At 39.6% G+C, this 15,957-nt stretch overlaps 1 protein-coding gene across 3 annotated transcripts in view; it reads right to left on the bottom strand.

Annotated features, from left to right (window-relative positions):
- Positions 1-1,400: 1,400 nt before the first annotated feature.
- The window catches only part of Znf326 (zinc finger protein 326), a 45,632-nt gene continuing 31,075 nt past the window's right edge, over positions 1,401-15,957 (bottom strand). For all 3 annotated transcript variants that reach the window (XM_052735630.1, XM_052735631.1, XM_052735632.1), the window contains 5 exons: positions 13,677-13,824; positions 12,496-12,595; positions 8,471-8,601; positions 7,168-7,263; positions 1,401-2,605 (listed from right to left, as the gene is read on the bottom strand). In XM_052735630.1, the coding sequence (XP_052591590.1) occupies positions 2,237-2,605; positions 7,168-7,263; positions 8,471-8,601; positions 12,496-12,595; positions 13,677-13,824 (844 nt within the window). In that variant the 3' untranslated portion in view covers positions 1,401-2,236. The remainder of the gene's footprint in view (positions 2,606-7,167; positions 7,264-8,470; positions 8,602-12,495; positions 12,596-13,676; positions 13,825-15,957) is intronic.

The raw sequence follows: 15,957 nt of genomic DNA, 5'->3' as shown, positions 1-15,957 counted from the left end.
GGCCTGTAACTTCAACACTTGGGATAGAGACAGGAGGATCTCTTGGGCTTGTTGGCTACCAACCTAGCTCCAGCTTCAGTGAGATCCTGTCTCAAGGGAATAAGGCAAAGCATGGCAGAGCAGGACACCCAGCATCTTGCTCTGGTCTCCTGAGTACAGGTATATGCACCCACACACAGCACCCACACACATGTACACAAACATGTAATACACACTTCTACAAATGCTCATATATTCGACTTAGTGTTTTTTCATGTAAGTTGCCCATTCAATGCCTCAAATTTCTGGGAAGTTAATTTCATTAAAAAGTTGTCACCTCTTATATAACATGGTCTACTTGTGGGACTCCTAGCAGTGGGAGCAGGGGCTGTCACTAACTGTGGCTGGCTTTTGGGAACCTATTCCTCACATTGGGTCGCCTTGCCCAGCATTAATACAAAGGGAGGAGCTTAGTCCTATGTAGCTAGAGTTTTCCTGCCTGGCCCACAGTCAGGACAAATCTCTGTCACCCACTAGTCCCACAGCAGCTCAGACCCGACCAAGCAAACACAGAGACTTATATTGGTTACAAACTGTATGGCCGTGGCAGGCTTCTTGCTAACTGTTCTTACAGCTTAAATTAATCCATTTCCATTAATCTATACCTTGCCACGTGGCTCGTGGCTTACCGGCATCTTCACATGCTGTTTCTCATCATGGCGGCTGGCAGTGTCTCTCTCATTCAGCCTTCCACTTCTCAGCTTTATTCTCCTCCTTGTCCCGCCTACACTTCCTGCCTAGCCAATGGCCAATCAGTGTTTTATTTATTGACTAATCAGCAACACATTTGCCATACAGAACATCCCACAGCAGTCCTACCTCAACTTGCTAGGCCATACTTTGTTGACACCCATTCGAGGCCCGCCCCTTTCTGAACAGAAACGGGTGTGTGTGTGTGTGTGTGTGTGTGTGTGTGTGTGTGTGTGTGTGTATGTGGCAGAGGAGAGGTGGGGAGGGAATGGGAGGAGAGGAGAGGAGGGAAACTGCAGTCAGGATGTAAAATAAATTAATAAATTTAGTCAATAAAAAACATTTCCCAAACTCAGACAAAACAACAACAAAAAACCCCAGTTGAACCCCATCACAAGAAAAGGGCGTATTAATGACTTAGGAGTACAGCTCGTGCTGATCACTAAGAGGTTTGTGACTGTAAGAACACTGCTTTTCAGTTCTACAGACGGCTACCTGAAGATAATCACGTAAAAGTAGGCCAGTCTCCTGTCCTCTTGATGAAGATGTAGGTACAGTTTATTTTGTTAAGAAAAGTATTTAAAAGAGTGAAGGAGAAACAATTCATTGCTTTTTTTAAAAAAACAGAAAGCTTGATTCTTGGTTCTTCAGGCAAAACAGACACGACAAAAGAACACACATTCTTTGTATTAAATTGTATTTTCAGGAAGATTCCAGGTTTGACATAGGCACAGAGAGAAGAACAAACTAAAACTAGTATAAACAGGATCATTACAGCCTGACCTCTGAAATGTGTTATAAAATACACAGTAGTCACACTTTTTAAAAATAGGATTGAGGAAAAATGTTTTAATTCAAGTCTTCTCAATCACTTGAAATACTTGTGAGCTAAACTCATACATTAAGGCAGATATTGATTTTTAAATACTCATTTAATTGATGAAATGTTTAACTTGCAATCAAGGAGAAAGTTTTTGTTTAGAAAGAAAAGAAAAACATTTTATTGCTACAAAGGTAACTGTACACAATAGCCATTAAGCCATCTTAATGCTAACTGCTACTCAATGTAAAAAAAAAGCAAAACAACAACAAAAACCCCACAATCAGGACAAAATACTTGCCCAATTCATCTCTTCTAGAGTAAGTACTCAAAAACTGAATGCACACTTAAAGGCTCACTCCCAAGAGCAGCACTGAAGTTCAAATGATTTCAACAGATAGAGGAACAACACACATCTAGTATCCTGAACACCAGTTAAGGTAATAAAAATTAAGCTTAAAAATTATACAAACAATTTATCATATCTAAGTTTGGTATCTATAAAAGCTAAACTGAAATCATCTTAACTTCATTTTATTAAACAAGTGCCAAACATTTAGAAATTATATAAAACAAATTTTATACGTGGAATGCATGCAACATGGTATCAATTCATATCATAAGCTATTAAATGTCTTCCCTTCCTACAATAGGACAGAGTGTAAAGCTCCACTCAAGTCTAATGCCCTACACCTGACTGTGCTCAGGCTGCTCAGCAGGACAGCTGGCAGACTCCTCCTTCCCCTCCTCCTCTGCCTCTGCCTCTACCACGTTCTCATCATCCCCTGATTCCGCCACCCTTCCCGCCTCTCCCTCTACTCCCTCCTCTCCTTCTACATCTCCTTCTCCCTCCACAACTCCAGCTTCCTCCCCTTCCTCTTCTTCCACCTCTTCTGTTTCCCCCACTTCCTCTACTTCATCTTCCTCCTCCTCTTCCTCCTCCCCCTCTTCCTCATCCTCCTCTTCTACGGGTTCATCAATCTTCTCTTCATCCTCTTCATCTCCTTCTATCTGCTGATCCTGAGAATGATCTTGAACTTCAAAAGGATTCTCTCCCTAAAAAGAGAAATTGGCATTTAGTCAACACATTTGTTTTTCTATTAGTGATACTTGCTATATCATGGAAAAAATACTATTTGAAGTTCTTTTTACTTAATGGCAAACCTACTAAATATTTTTAAGTATCTACTTCATTCAAATGTGAGTATATATTTTATTAATTATTTTACATACCATAAATTAGGGCACTCAAAAAGCCAAAATTTTTAACTGAATTTTTAAAATCATACATAAAAGTAGAAATGTGTTTGAATACAAAACAGCTGATGCAGACAATCTGCTTAATAACACAACTACTCAATGTGATTCTGTTCTGGGGTTTCCTAAGAACTCAATAAAAACCAAGTACCTCAATTTAGTTACTAGACCCCATGACTTGTGCTTACACTTTGAAAGCTAGGCAAACATTCAGATACAATTTTATCGCTTTTGTTACTTTATCTCCTGTGTGTGTGCACATGCACGTGCCCATGCTGACATGTGGAGGTCAGATACCCGTTTTCTCCTTCCAGAGCCTAAGGCTTGAAGTCTGGTCATCAGGCTTGATGACAAGAGCCTTTATCTGGCTGAGCACCACTGCAGCCCTACAATTTCATCTTAGTAATTATTTATCTGGATTAAGTCTCATATAAACTGGTCAAACTGGAAGTCTATATTAATAAGGGAAATGAAGAGACAGTGAAGCTTATTAAAGCAGACTCTATTAAGGCTGGTGCTACACTTTAAGATGGATCAGACAGGAATGTGTAGAATGAAGTGAAATAATAAATACCTGGGTGGTGCAGGTTAGTGATACAGAATGGGCTTAGAAGGCCCAGTGGTCACTCTCCTCCATAAGAAAGAAAAGGGGAGGGGGACACTGATGAGGACAATTCTAATGGCCACAGATAAGAAAGAGCACTGAGAGCTGCTGGTAGCAAAAGACCACAGGAGTATACAGCAGGTGACTAGTGTGCAGAACCCAGACCCAGGGTTCTGTTGGAGAAAACTATCACACAAGGCATTATGGAATTACTGCCTTTTGAATGAATTGGTTGTTTCTTGTTGTAAACTTCTTGTGCAATAAAAGCTATAGTATCTCCCCATTTACCCTGTATCTCCATGTTAGTATACATGTACTCTCATGACTGCTTCTCAATCTTATGGGCACACATAATTGTGGATAGTCTAGAAGATGGTTTCTTATTTAACTGTACAATTTTTATGAATACAAACATACTAAAATATGCTTCATACTAGGTCTATTGTTCCATGTGGACTGTAGACACTTAGAGGTCTTGTTCTCCATCCTTAGCCACTGAGAAGGCAAAAGTCCTCATAGAACTTTCACAGAGCAGAACTGCAGGTGCCTGGCCTTGCTGGATCAAAATCCTTCAGAAGAATTACAGTGAACCAGAAGTGATAGTGCAGGTGCCTGACCTTGGTATATCTTAGTCCTTCAAGAGATCAATAACACCTATGTTGTCCTAAACTTCCTTCACCGGCACCTCCCTACTCTGATTCAAAAAACAATTAACACTTTGTATTTATTTCTACACCAGTTTTTAATGCAAGATTTTAGGCTCGTTACACTAACTATGCGTATGTCCTGAGATTCAGGTAATTAACAGAAAAGGGCTGTTAACTGACTAACCATGTGTGGATATTATTAATCACATAAAACAGTACATGTATTCTTTGCCTTTTCCATTGGTTTAATTTCTTCCCTTGAGCTATCCCTTTAAGAGACAGCCAGATGCCAGGTGGCAGTGGCACACGCCTTTCTTTAATCTCAGCACTCGGAGTTCGAGGCCAGCCTGGTCTACAGAGCGAGATCCAGGACAGGCAGCAAAGCTAACCCTGTCTCGAAACCCACCTCCCAAAAAAGAGAGATAGCCAGAACTTTTTACAACCTACAGCTGTTGTCAGTCACCAGTTAAGCTGACCAAGTCTTTGTGACTCTTATCAGAATATTTGTCCCTGAGAGTTTACTTTGTAGTTTTTACTAACAAGTTGTTAAGGAATGGACACATACACGCTTGGGGGGAGAACAAGAGGAAGAACTAAGATAGAACAATGAGAAAACAGCAGAAGAAGAGACAGAGAGGAGCTAAGTATGAGAACAGAAAAGAAGCTGTGCAGATAGGATTGACTGAGAAGAATAAAGTGAATGGACTAGAGAGCTCAGTGTGCTCAGATTCTTTTCACTATCCTAGATGATCCTCAGCTGGTTGTCAGGTTCTTGCACGGACCCTAGGAAAAGGCTATTTAGGAGCTGGACCCCAATAGTCTTTATTAAAAGAATATGAAAGATGTGGGACATTAACAGAATATGTACATTAGAATGGGGAGAGAGGAAGTGGGTGGGTACATGCTGCAGACAATCAGAACCTGAGATATCTAAAGGTTTACAGGCACCTATAAATTTTCAGCTCAAATAGAAGAATGCCCAAAGTAAAATATTTACATTACTAGATTACTTGCATTGAGCAGACAGTGGAATTAGAGTCCCACAGGGGATAGCCTAAGGTGGACTACAGGAGCAAAACCCTAGAAGCAGCCTATACAGGGGTGAGAGAAGCAGGACATTATTTGCCAAAAGTGGTAGTTTAAAGAAAAAACGATAAATGGGCAGTGTTAAACAATAAAACAGATAAAAGTAAAAGTATTGAAAGAAATCATTAGCGTCCATCATTACCGAATGAAGAGGGCTCCTAAGGACTTAGGTTCACATGTTTTAAACAAAGGAGCGTTAATTTTTGTGTCTGTGTGTGTGAGTACATATGTGTGTTCAAGGGTATGTGGACGTCAGAGGACAACTTCTGGTGTCATCCCATTCTGTACACCATGACTTTTGAGGCAGGGTCTCTCCTAGCCTGAGGCTTGCCAATTAGGCTAGGCTAGCTTACCAGAGAGCCCCAGGGATGCTCCTATCTCCATCTCCCCAGCACTGGGATAATACACATGCGTCCCCAGGCTCAGCTTTCTTAAATGGGTTCTGGAGCTCACTCAGGTCCCTTCATTTGCACAGAAAGTGGTTTACCAAATGAGCTAACTCTCAAGCCCCAGTATGTTAATTTTAAAGCAGTGGCTGTGACAACTGATCACTGATAATCTTAAGAGAAGTTTTGAGAGGATGATGGAGTGGGAGTTACAGCAATAGCAGCGGTCCAAGAGCACGTCTCTACAATCAATTTCCTATCAAGTTGACAAAAAGCACACTGTCAGGCACTGGAGCTCTTTCTTAAAATACTAATTTCTAGTCATTCTCAGACCTTCTGAATCAAAATTGCCAGGTAGAAGCCTAATAAGAAACACTTCAGGAGCTGGGTGCTGGTGGCACACACCTTTAATCCCAACACTCGGGAGGAGAGCCAGACAGATCTCTGTGAGTTCGAGGCCAGCCTGGTCTACAGAGTGAGTTCCAGGACAGGCTCCAAAGCTACATAGAGAAACCCTGTCTTAAAAAAACAAACAAACAAACAAAAAAACTAGCAAACAAAAAAACAGAAAGGAAGGAAGGAAGGAGGAAAAGGAAAGAAAAGAAACAAAATACTTCAGGATATACTAATCTGAAAAGTTCAGGAAATTAATTCAGAGGGTCATTAAAAGGGCCTGGGTGGTTTCTATTTAACCATATCTTTCAAAAAGACCCTGATTATGCTATTCCAGGTGAGAACTATTCAGTTACAGTAAATTATAGGAAGCGAATAGCCTAACGTAGGGCAAGCGATCTTTTCAAGTATGGTAAGAAGAGGCAGTGAAAAGTGAGTCAATGAAAAACCAGGTCACTTTTTAGTTAAGGGAAGTAATAAGCACTGTCTGTCTGGAGAAGACAATAATAAGGGGGAAAAATCAGATCCAAAAGGGAGCACGAATGATGAAACCAGAACACGGATGAAGGGAAACAGTAACAGAGGTGAGGGACCATCCAGAAACACACACAGAAATCTAAGGTGGAAACTCGTGTTACTCTCTCCTCCCTAGTGGGAAACAGTACGGGAGTGGAGAGGACAGGGATGAGCTGAAGTAGCAACTACAGAAGACACGAGTCAACCAAACCAAACTAGTGGCTGGGCACACAGCTCAGAGAGTGCTTGCCACATAAACATAGGGGCCTCGGTTTGAGCCTCAGAACCCAAATTTAAAAGCCAGGCCTGGTAGCACAAGCTTGTTATCCCAGAGTTGGGAAGGCAGAAACAGCAGCCTTGATAAACATGCAAGCCCCAGACCAATCACAGACCCTGTCTCAAAGACAAGGTGGATGGCTCCTGAGGTGACATGATCGAAGTTGTCCTCTGGCATCCACATACACCATCACAGGAAGCACTTACAATCACACGAACACATATGTGAATAAAACTAACATCTTGATCTTCTCTTCTGAGGGGATGAGAAAGGAATTATTGCTCCCCTGTCCTGTAATCCCAATAATTAAGAGAAACAATGTGCTACCTGTAAGCAAGATAGTAAGTAAAATTCTTCCCGGTATGCGGTACTGTATTTATCTTAGTATCACACTATGACTATCACCTTTAATTATATAATACTTCCCAAAAAGCTTTTGTCCAAAGTCTTACCTTAACGAAGCGTTCATACCGCGCCTTCACAATTGGATTATTTAAGATGCTTGTCGCTGTCAGCACACTTTCTCTTTTTATCTGTTCCTTATAAGCCTATGAACAACAGGACACAGTGAGATACTAGAAAGGATGGCATGAAAAGTCTATAGACATAAAGTGAGTGGTATTTTACACAAGACCCTATATTTAAATGACTTTTATAATAAATTAACCTATGCATAACTATAGCTACCAGGCTTGTCATCTAAATCATTCATCACTCAAGACTACGAACTTTCATAAGCCAATGAAAGTACAGCACTCCCAAGTGCAAGTCTAGGTGTCTAGACATTTGATTCCTATCCTTTTCACTCTACACTTCACACTATCAAAACAGAATAATCCAAAAATAATCAGTCTTCTTCAGGGTTTCTAAGTTATTAAAAGAAGTATTATACAGAAGGGGAAAAGGTAATATAGAGTGTGTACCAGCAAGACAGCATGGCTCAAAGCGTGTCAGAGAGTCTGGAGTATGTGAAATTCACTTCATTCCAAAACAGAAATGTAAGACTCAAGTCTCTTCTATTTAAATTTAAATCATTAATTTTTAAGTTTTCAAATACATTTTACAAATTCCCCACAATATAAACACTCATGTTTTTTGAAGTAAAGCTAACTAGAGAAAGCCCAGCATAAAGAGCAGAAACGTGTACTAAAGAACAAGTAGGCACTAAGCTGTTCAGGGATATCCTGTCCCAAAGTCACAACAGATAGTAAATGCTAATACTAGTTTTAAATGCATTTTCCCAAACCATGAGAAAAATAAGCCAGTTGTAATAAATGCTAACTTTAATCTTTAAATGTATTTTCTTCAACTATCAGAAAAATTGGCAATAAAAACTCCCTTTCTTATTTGTTCTAACACGCATACTCACAAAACCATTTTGTAGCAACTATAAAAGAAAATAACAAAAACTGCTTAACAACTATGATTTACTGAATGCTTACTATTACCAGCCACTGTTTTATTAGGTATTACAAACTAGTTAACTGAATCCTTAAACAAGCACAAAGGAATGGTGCCTGTCTCATCTTACAGACAGGGAAAGTTAGATAAGGAACTCCTTTAACACCAGGATTCAAATCCAGAAAGCCTTGCTCTGGAGTCCACGACCTCAACTGTGACAAAGCTGCCTCCCAGCAGACATGCAGCTGTTCACATTTCAGATTATCAGGACAGTATGTACGAAACAACGGCCAAAGGATGATTAAAAAAAAATGGTACAAATTTAAGAATTTTATAAAGAGATTAAAAACTTACCTGCTTCCCTTTGACATGATCAGGAGACTTGAGGTGCTGTTGAACTGAACTATGAAAAGCAGGGATATACATGCTGCAGGCACCACAGTGAACAGTCTCTACCTTCACCATGTGATCATCTGCAGTAACACCTACAAAAAAGTTCATTTAGGGAAGAAATGCTCTCACATTCTTATTCTTGACGAATCAAGTTCTTACTAGTTTTCATCACCATTTGTATTCCTTACAACAAAAGGATCAGAGCATGTAGGCTTATGTCGAGTTCTTCCACATATCTCCTATCTACATATGTAGATTTTTTGGGTCTGATCCTCCTAGAAGTGGAGTTAAAGGTGGTTGTGCACTACCCAAAGTGGATGCTGTAAACCAAACAATTAACAGTTTCTTAACTGCTAATCTGACTCTCCAGCCCCACATTCTCTCATCATGTTATTCACTCATGCTTAGAGCCCTTTTGGTCCATCTCCTCAAAAAGCATAAAGTAAATGGATGTTATTTTTAGCAAATAAGAATTTCCATTATTATAAACATAGGTGGGCAGGGAAAGCAAAAAAAAGATGCTGTAAGGAACAAAAGCATCCCTTCTCTATCTTCAAAATGATTATTCTAAATGGACCCTGGGCTGGAAACTGCTCATGGGTGGAGCACTTGCCTAGCTCTTACTACCAAATGTAGTGGTTTGAGTGAGAAGGCCCCACACAGGTTCTGGGACCTGAACAACTGGTACCCCTTGGTGGTGCTGTTTGAAGGCTTACCTTTGTTTTAAAAAAGTATGTCACTGAGGGCAGCTTTCGAGTGCTTAAAGCCTGGCCCTGTGCTCAGTTTGCTTTCTGCTTAAGGTACAAGATGTGAGCTCTCAGCCTCCTATTCCTGCCACTATGCCTACCACTTGTTGCCATGCTTTGTGTGGGCCATGCCTAGCAATTTTGGCCTTTTACCGTACAAGACGAAATTACATGACCATACAGTGGAATCCAGTCAGAAAAAAAAAATACTAAAAAGTATTCAGAGAACATGTGACGACTTGAATAAATGCAGTATGTAGATTTATTTTATGTTTGAAAGTTTTGCTCATAAGTATGTCCATGAAGCACATAGGTGCTTGGTGCCAGGGGAGGTCATTACAGGGTGTTGGATCCCCCAGAAGGTATGAACGTTGTGGGTGACCATGGTGGTGCTGGGAATCAAGCCTGGGTCCTCTGCAAGGTTAACAAGCACTCTTAACAATGAGTCACTCCAGCCCCAAATACATATTTAAAGCAGGGTAAAGAAACAGACTTGCTCAATGTGTAAAAATGAACTAGAGAACACAGTGCTGCAGATGAAGAGCACCTGGATAACCCTCACTTCTGCTCTGGTGAACGCAGCAAAGCTACTTTTCAAGAAAAAGAAGTATTTTGAGTTTGTTCCCCTGAATTAATTAAAGAGTGGCAATGGAAATGATAGATTTTAGAGATATGATGGGATTTTTAAATTTAGATTTATCTTTACTTTTTTAAAATTTTTTAATTTTATTTTATGTTCATTGGTATTTTGCCATGGGTGCTGGGTCCCCTGGAACTGGAATTACAGACAGTGGTGAGCTGCCATGTGGGTGCTGAGAACTGAACCTGGGTCCTTTGGAAGAGCAGTCAGTGCTCTTAACCACTGAGCCATCTCTCCAGCCCCTATCTTTACATTTTTAATTATATACATCTGTGTGTCTGTGTGGGTAACGCTAGTGTCCAAGGAAGCCAGAAATGTTAGATCCTCCTGGAAATGGAGTTACAGGTGGTTGTGAGCCACCTGACATGGGTGTTGAGAACCAAATGAGGGTCCTCTGCAAACAGTTCCTGCTCTTAACCCTGATCCATCTCTAGCCCCAAAACATTGGTTTTTATATTGACTACTGAAAAGATGTTAGCAAGCAGGTAAATGAATGAGACAAGATTTCAGAAAACAGATCGATGCTAGATCTACAGATATAAGTAGTTCACACACATATTAAACTCTGTATGTAGATGAGTTCACCTGAAAGAAATATAAAGGGAAGGAATAATGAAGATTATTACTGATGAAGTACAAAGACTAAAACCAAATCAAGGGGATTAAGCGAACATTAGGCCAGTAAGGCGCTGAGACCAAAAAAAAAAAAAAAGGATCACAAGCAAGGGAGTAAATGGAAAATGCTATCAAGATGATTTAAGGGAAACAAACAGAACAAAACTACAGATCATTTTGGGTTGGGCGTGGTGGCTCACACCTATAATCCTAGCACTCAGGTGGGACAACTGCTGCATGTTAAAGGCCTGGCTGTTCTACTAGTAAATTCTAGGCCAGAGGCAATGCAGTGAGACCGTATCTCTAAATGAACTAAGGGACCATGTGATGAGAGTAGAAAGCTGTTTACTTCATCTAACCAATGAGCCTGAAGAAGAACGAGGCTTAAAGAAACATGGTTGTTGGGTTAGGAAAATATAATGCTCAGCGGTGGAGCTGTTGCCTAGAGTTGTTTAAAGATAAAAAGAAAAGGCGAGTTATAGTACAATTAGCATGCTTTTTGTTCCTTTGTTTTTATTTTTTAAAGTAAGAACAGGCTTATAGACTTCAGAGATGGAATCAAAAGAGAAGGAAATTGAAAAACAGAAGAGTTAAACATATGAATTTCAGAGAAACATAATAGAGCTGGAAAGAAGGCTCAGAGATGAACTAGTACTGCTCTTGTAGGGGACCTGGGTCTGGTTCCCAACACCTATATGGGGGTTCTGAGTAACTCCAGCTCCAGGGGATCTGAAGGCCTCTTCTGGTCTCTGTGGAGACTACAGACATTAGGTTAGGCAGTGGTAGCACATGCCTTTAATCCTAGCATTCCAGAGGCAGAGATCCATGTGGATCTCTGTTGAGTTCAAGGCCAAACTGGAAACAGCCAGGCATAGTGACAAACACCTTTAATGCCAGGACTTGAGATCTCATGCCTTGCTTGGGAAAGACACATGCCTTTAATCCTAGGAAGTAATGGCAGGAAGCAGAGAGGTATATAAGACGTGAAGACCAGGAACTAGAGGCTTTTAGGCTTTCACCAGATCCATTCGGATGAGGACTCAGAGGCTTCCAGTTTGAGGAAACAAGATCAGCTGAAGAATTGGTGAGGTGAGGTTGGCTATGGCTTGTTATGTCTCTCTGATATTTCAGAATTTACTCTAATAGCTGGCATTGAGTTTTTTTATTAGTAAGACCATTTAAGATTCGTGTTACACACAACTCCCCCCGCCCATATAATTTAAAAAATAAAAATAAAATAAATAAATAGAGTTAAGAAAGACAGGGCAGGTCGGCGGTGGCACATGCCTTTAATCCCAGCACTCGGGAGGTAGAGCCAGGTGGTTATCTGTGAGTTCGAGGCCAGCCTGGTCTATAGAGTGAGATCCAGGACAGGCACCAAAACTACATGGAGAAACCCTGTCTGGGGGGGGGGGGGGGGGGGGGGGGGGGGGGGGGGGGGACCTTCAAAAAAAGAAAGACAGGGCAAATTAAAGAAGGATCCTTCATCTAAAGCAACCTGTAAGTCTTGACCCCTTTGGGGCTGCCTTTCAGGTATCCTGCATATCAGATATTTGCATTATGATTTATAACAGTAGCAAAAATTACAGTCATGAAGTAGCAATAAGATAATTTTATGGGTAGGGGTCGCCACAACATGGGGAACTGTATTAAAGGGTCCCAGTGTTAGGAAAGTTGAGAACCACTCACTGCTCTAGAGGAAAATTCCTTTCTCATGTTATGAATCGTAATGTAAATATTTTTGGAGACAGGTTTGCCAAAGGGGCTGGAACCCACAAGCTGAGAACTGTTCCTCTATACTGAACAAAAAGAGGTAATACTACTAAACTTGTAAGTATGGAAACAAGAAGTTAGAAGTCTGCTCTGATAAACCAGTCAGAGATATAGCAGGTACAAATGTGAACTACGTCAATCTCAAAGGCCTCAGGGTTATGATATATAAAATACAAATGTAAATTTATAAAACAACTTGACTAAATACTCACCTTCCATGACATCTTTTTCAATTATTTTGTAAGCTTCTGGGTGATTAAGTGTCTGTTGCTTACGAATAGATGCTTTTTTAAATTTATTCACCATACATTCCTGGAAAATAAGCAGAAAGAATACAGACTGTTTCCAAGGTGCACCCAGCATATGCTCAGCACCACATTCATCTTATGGGAACACTATCATTGGCAGGTATTTCTGCTCTGTAAGAACTAATATCCTCTCACAAGAAACCCACAATTTACTTGAAGAGACAGACTATCGTGAAACACTAGAAAATGGCTTCACTTTCAAAATGTCTTCTGGGCACTTGGAGAAAGAGATTAGAAGCTGCACCTTGAGGTGACCTTCTCAAGTAAGTGGGTGAATCATAATGACAGACAGGAACCCATTACGGGAAAGTTACAGGAACAAATTGTAATAAAGGACCCAATTCTGCTGGATACAGAGGTCTGTGAACAGATCAGTGCTGTGCAGTCAGTAGTCCAGCTCCAGCCTCTTGCAGCATCTCTTTTTGTTTTGTTTGTTTTTTCAAGTCCCCAGAGTATCTCTGCAGTCTTGGCATTTACACCTAAACATACTATCTGTGTACCTGTGAACATGTTTTATTTTCAATTACAGTTGGCTCATTAACAGTAATGCTTGCAGTCTTCAAAATAATCTATTAAGTTGACAATTACACAAGGAAAATACAAAGACACCAGACAGATCCTATCTCCCTGGCTCAAAAGTCTGACTCTGCTACCTAGTGACAAGGTCACTTAGCTTCTATGGACATGATCTTTCAATCATCACTTGAAAAAAAAAGAGAGAGAGAGAGAGAGAGAGAGAGAGAGAATGAATTATGAAGGCTCATCTGAAACGAAGAATTAATGTACCAATCATACTTCCAGGTACACGGTAGATTCTGCAGGAACAATAGATGAATCCGAATCAACATACAGTGACTAAAGGATCTCTTTCTGACAACTTTCTCAGAAATAATTATGAAAAATGATTTCTCATATTACAAATTCAAATTTTAAAATAGAATTCACATCTAATTAGTTTTAACAACTTTCCTTAAATGAGTAATTATTAAATTTTTAGAAACATAAAAAGGTGAGAGAAAAATTATAAAAAGTGAAATAAATTCAGATCAAATAAAACGTTTCTCATTTCAAAAACATCTACTTACATGCAAAAACTCCATAACTACTTTATCAAATTTGGTTTGTTTCTGAATGTGATCTAACGTTTCCTGGTGTGAAGAACTTTCCAGATGCAGTTCAATATTTTTTTCTTCAAAAGTTCGAAATTTACAAAATGAACATGTGAATGCCATTCTACAACGAAAAGAAATCTTCTTTAAATATTACCTTATTCATTTAGATCATCTAAAACTAAGTATACTAGCCGAAATAACTTTCTTTCCATTTTAGAACTCTGAAATTAAGGCAGAGGAAAAAATATTTCGTTGAGTACCTATGGACAGCATAGTCATTAAAGTACTTTGTGTTTTAAGCCTCTGGGTATGAATAGGACACATGAGGGGATGACTTCAAGCCTTGGCCATTCGAAAGCTAAGTTAATGTAAAGAAGCACTGAGTTCCAAAATTCCACAACAAATTTTACACTCTGGCCCATCCTCGGGTTTCCAAACCATCAACAAAGCCAGGTAGACACAAACAACTATTCAGTCCCACAGAGCTCTGGGGACGTACTGTCCCCCAACAGCTGTCAGGATGACTGACAGGTCGAGACTGCTGCACAAATATACATTATTTAGAAGATGAAAATCCACCCAGAATGAATTCCTCTATAACTTTCCTACTTTCTATGTATGTTGTTATTTCTTTTTCCTTAAATTATGATAACAGTCTCTGGGTTCTGACTCAGTTTCCATTTCCCAAGGATCTTTTCATACTGCTATTAGACTTATCTGCTGAGTTACTTAGGAGTTAACAGCTCAGTTTATATCATGTGCGATCTTGGGCAGGTTATTTAACTTCTCTGGCTAATGCAGTCTTCTTATGTTAATGCAGTCTTCACAGAGGTATCACATGGAGTCCCTAAGATGGCTCCTGTCAGGGCTGGAAAGATGGCTCAGAGGTTAAGAGCACTGGCTGCTCTTCCAAAGGTCCAGAGTTTAATTCCTAGCAACCACATGGTGGCTCATAACCATCTGTAATGAGATCTGAAGCTCTCTCTGGCATGAATGCAGACAGAGCACCATACCTAAAAAAAAACTACATAAATAAATAAAATTTTAAAAATTTAAAAAAGATGGCTCCTTCAACTACTTAGGTTACGTCCTCTACAACAGGCATTAGCACGTTACTGCTTACATACCTCACTGACTCCTTTAACACTCAAAAACTAAACACAAAAATGCCTTCAGCTGCTACCCAGGACACTTCCTAATCTCTACTCTCTTTTTATCTATGCCCACTAATCTCGTTTAGCAGTATAAAGTACATACTACATCTTTATTAAATGCTTTAATTATGTTACATTTTTAAATCACTAATTCTTTTCAAACCAGTTTTCTATTTTTGAGGTATCAGTAAAACACCTATTTCTTTGCTTTTACCTTAAGGTATATGATCTACCTGGACTGCTTCACACAACTCTTGCAATTCTACCATTCCTAGAGCAGTTCAAATACCATCTCCATCATCACATTGTCTCTGGGATTCACTGCCACTCTGATTTGTATCTCTCTTCTGGCACTTCTTCACCATATACTTTTGCTTGTGCATACCTCTTACATACGCATCTCACCCCAGGTTCTCTTAAGTAGTGTATGTACACAGTCACCTTCGTTATCATATTGAAAGCATTCAAATAACAAGAGACCTATCCAAAAGCAGTCATTTACCATCCATCTCAAATCTTCCTAACAAAAGTAAAACCACTCTGATAAAATAAATGTACACACGACAGCAGATGTAACTCACTTGTAGTGCATTTCTTTAGTATGTATTAGGTCCTGGTTTAATCATCAGTACTGTTTTTTAAGCCTAACATACTGTAGGATATTTTTTAAGACTCATAGTCTAGAAAACGACAATTTAACTGAAATGGTTATGGTATAGTGAAAAATGAACATTTCAGTTCTTATACTGCAATGTTTATTCTATTAACACAGTGACATCACATTCAAATTTTCAAATTTTAATGGGAAAAGTACTCATAGAATAATTAAATACAAATGTTAACCTTACAATGCATAATCATATTTAGACTCATATATTTAACATAAATTGTTTAATTCATTTCCACAACACAGTAACATATCTATTATCTATGCCAAATGGAATTTAAAGAGATAAGAAGCAGGGCAGAGACAAAGACCAAAAAACAGTCCTATGAAAATTATAACCGCACTGCCCAGCCAGACCTCCCCTGTCCTTCTCCCGGTCTGTCCCAGTGAGTCTCCCTGACCCAACCATCCACCCCTTCTCCCCAGGCCCCAC

The sequence above is a fragment of the Peromyscus californicus genome, unplaced genomic scaffold, assembly GCF_007827085.1.
Source record: "Peromyscus californicus insignis strain IS unplaced genomic scaffold, ASM782708v3 Scaffold_13__1_contigs__length_99412109, whole genome shotgun sequence".
In the NCBI taxonomy this organism is placed as follows: Eukaryota; Metazoa; Chordata; class Mammalia; order Rodentia; family Cricetidae; genus Peromyscus; species Peromyscus californicus.
This window is presented reverse-complemented; position numbering and strand designations above follow the sequence as displayed.